Consider the following 1,280-nt stretch of genomic DNA (forward strand, 5'->3'; position numbering starts at 1 on the left):
CACACACACACACACACACACACACGCGTGTGTGTTCATCAGGCCCGTCCAAAGTCCGGCCAAGGAGCCATTTGTGTCCCGCCGCATATTCCAATAATAATATAATTTGACAGTGTAGGACATTTTGTGGTCGACTTTTTAGCACAGCCGCCTCACGCTTTGATCATGTGTGTATTCAGTACCAGCTTCATGTCTGACTTTGACATCATGCTGGCGCGCAAGAAGGCCATGAGCGGCAAGCGGCGACGCCACCGAGACGGCGGGACGTTCATCAGCGACGCAGACGACGTGGTCAGCGCCATGATCATCAAGATGAACGAGGCCGCTGAGGTCTGACCAGTAAACGTATACAAACACAAGTGTAAACCACGTATTCATAATTCCACCTTCATTTTGTTGTTCTTGTTTCAGGAGGACAGAACACTGAACAGTGCCAAGAAACCGGCCCTGAAGAAGCTCACTCTGCTGCCTCAAGTGGTCATGCACCTAAAAAAGTAGATATATTTTTTAAATTTATGAACTTACAGTGAATGGATCAGCGATACGTGACCATATATGCCCACCACTTTGCATAGTTTGTAGGTGTCGACAAATGGCGTTTGAGTTTTAAGTTGCGCTTAGAGGGATGGAGCGGGCAACTGTATTTACTGACCCTTTTTTATTTCAAAGGTTGGGTTAGTAGGTACATTTGTAAATGGGGAACTGCAAACGGGTGCTGGTTCCCTGTAAATTGATCATAGATATATCATCCAAACCCAAAGTCCTGTTGTGTGCTTACTCAGGCAGGACCTGAAGGAGACGTTCATCGACAGCGGCGTCATGTCGGCCATCAAAGAGTGGATCAGCCCGCTTCCTGACAAGTCCCTTCCGGCACTCCGGATCCGAGAGGAGCTGCTCAGAGTCCTGCAGGAAGTGAGTACAACCCAAGCATGATATTCTGCTCTAAAATGTTATAACTGAGTGCTTACGAGAAGCTGGGATTGGAACCTTGAACCTCAGAACTGTGGGACAGATGTACTAACCGCTAATAACCACCCCTAGACGGGAGCAAAACGTTGGATTTGACTATTAAGGCCTGCAGTGTGACCTGGTTACCTTACAAATCCAACACTTTTTGATCTGATTCGTTTGCCTTCAGCTGCCCAGCGTCAGTCAGGAGACACTGAAACACAGCGGGATTGGTCGTGCCGTCATGTTCCTGTACAAGCACCCCAAAGAGTCCAGATCTAACAAAGACCTGGCCCTCAAGCTCATTAGTAAGCACCCCTCATGACGCAGCC

At 48.3% G+C, this 1,280-nt stretch overlaps 1 protein-coding gene across 1 annotated transcript; it reads left to right on the plus strand.

The window, feature by feature from the left end:
* Nucleotides 1-152: 152 nt before the first annotated feature.
* LOC109509538 (protein IWS1 homolog) lies at nt 153-1,273 on the plus strand. Its single transcript, XM_019859372.1, has 4 exons — nt 153-330; nt 412-494; nt 783-912; nt 1,139-1,273. The coding sequence occupies exons 1-4, from the start codon at nt 166-168 to the stop codon at nt 1,271-1,273; spliced, it is 513 nt and encodes a 170-aa protein (XP_019714931.1). The 5' UTR covers nt 153-165.
* Nucleotides 1,274-1,280: the final 7 nt, after the last annotated feature.

The sequence above is a fragment of the Hippocampus comes genome, unplaced genomic scaffold (genome assembly GCF_001891065.2).
Source record: "Hippocampus comes isolate QL1 unplaced genomic scaffold, H_comes_QL1_v1.1 C16934438, whole genome shotgun sequence".
NCBI classification, from domain to species: domain Eukaryota; kingdom Metazoa; phylum Chordata; class Actinopteri; order Syngnathiformes; family Syngnathidae; genus Hippocampus; species Hippocampus comes.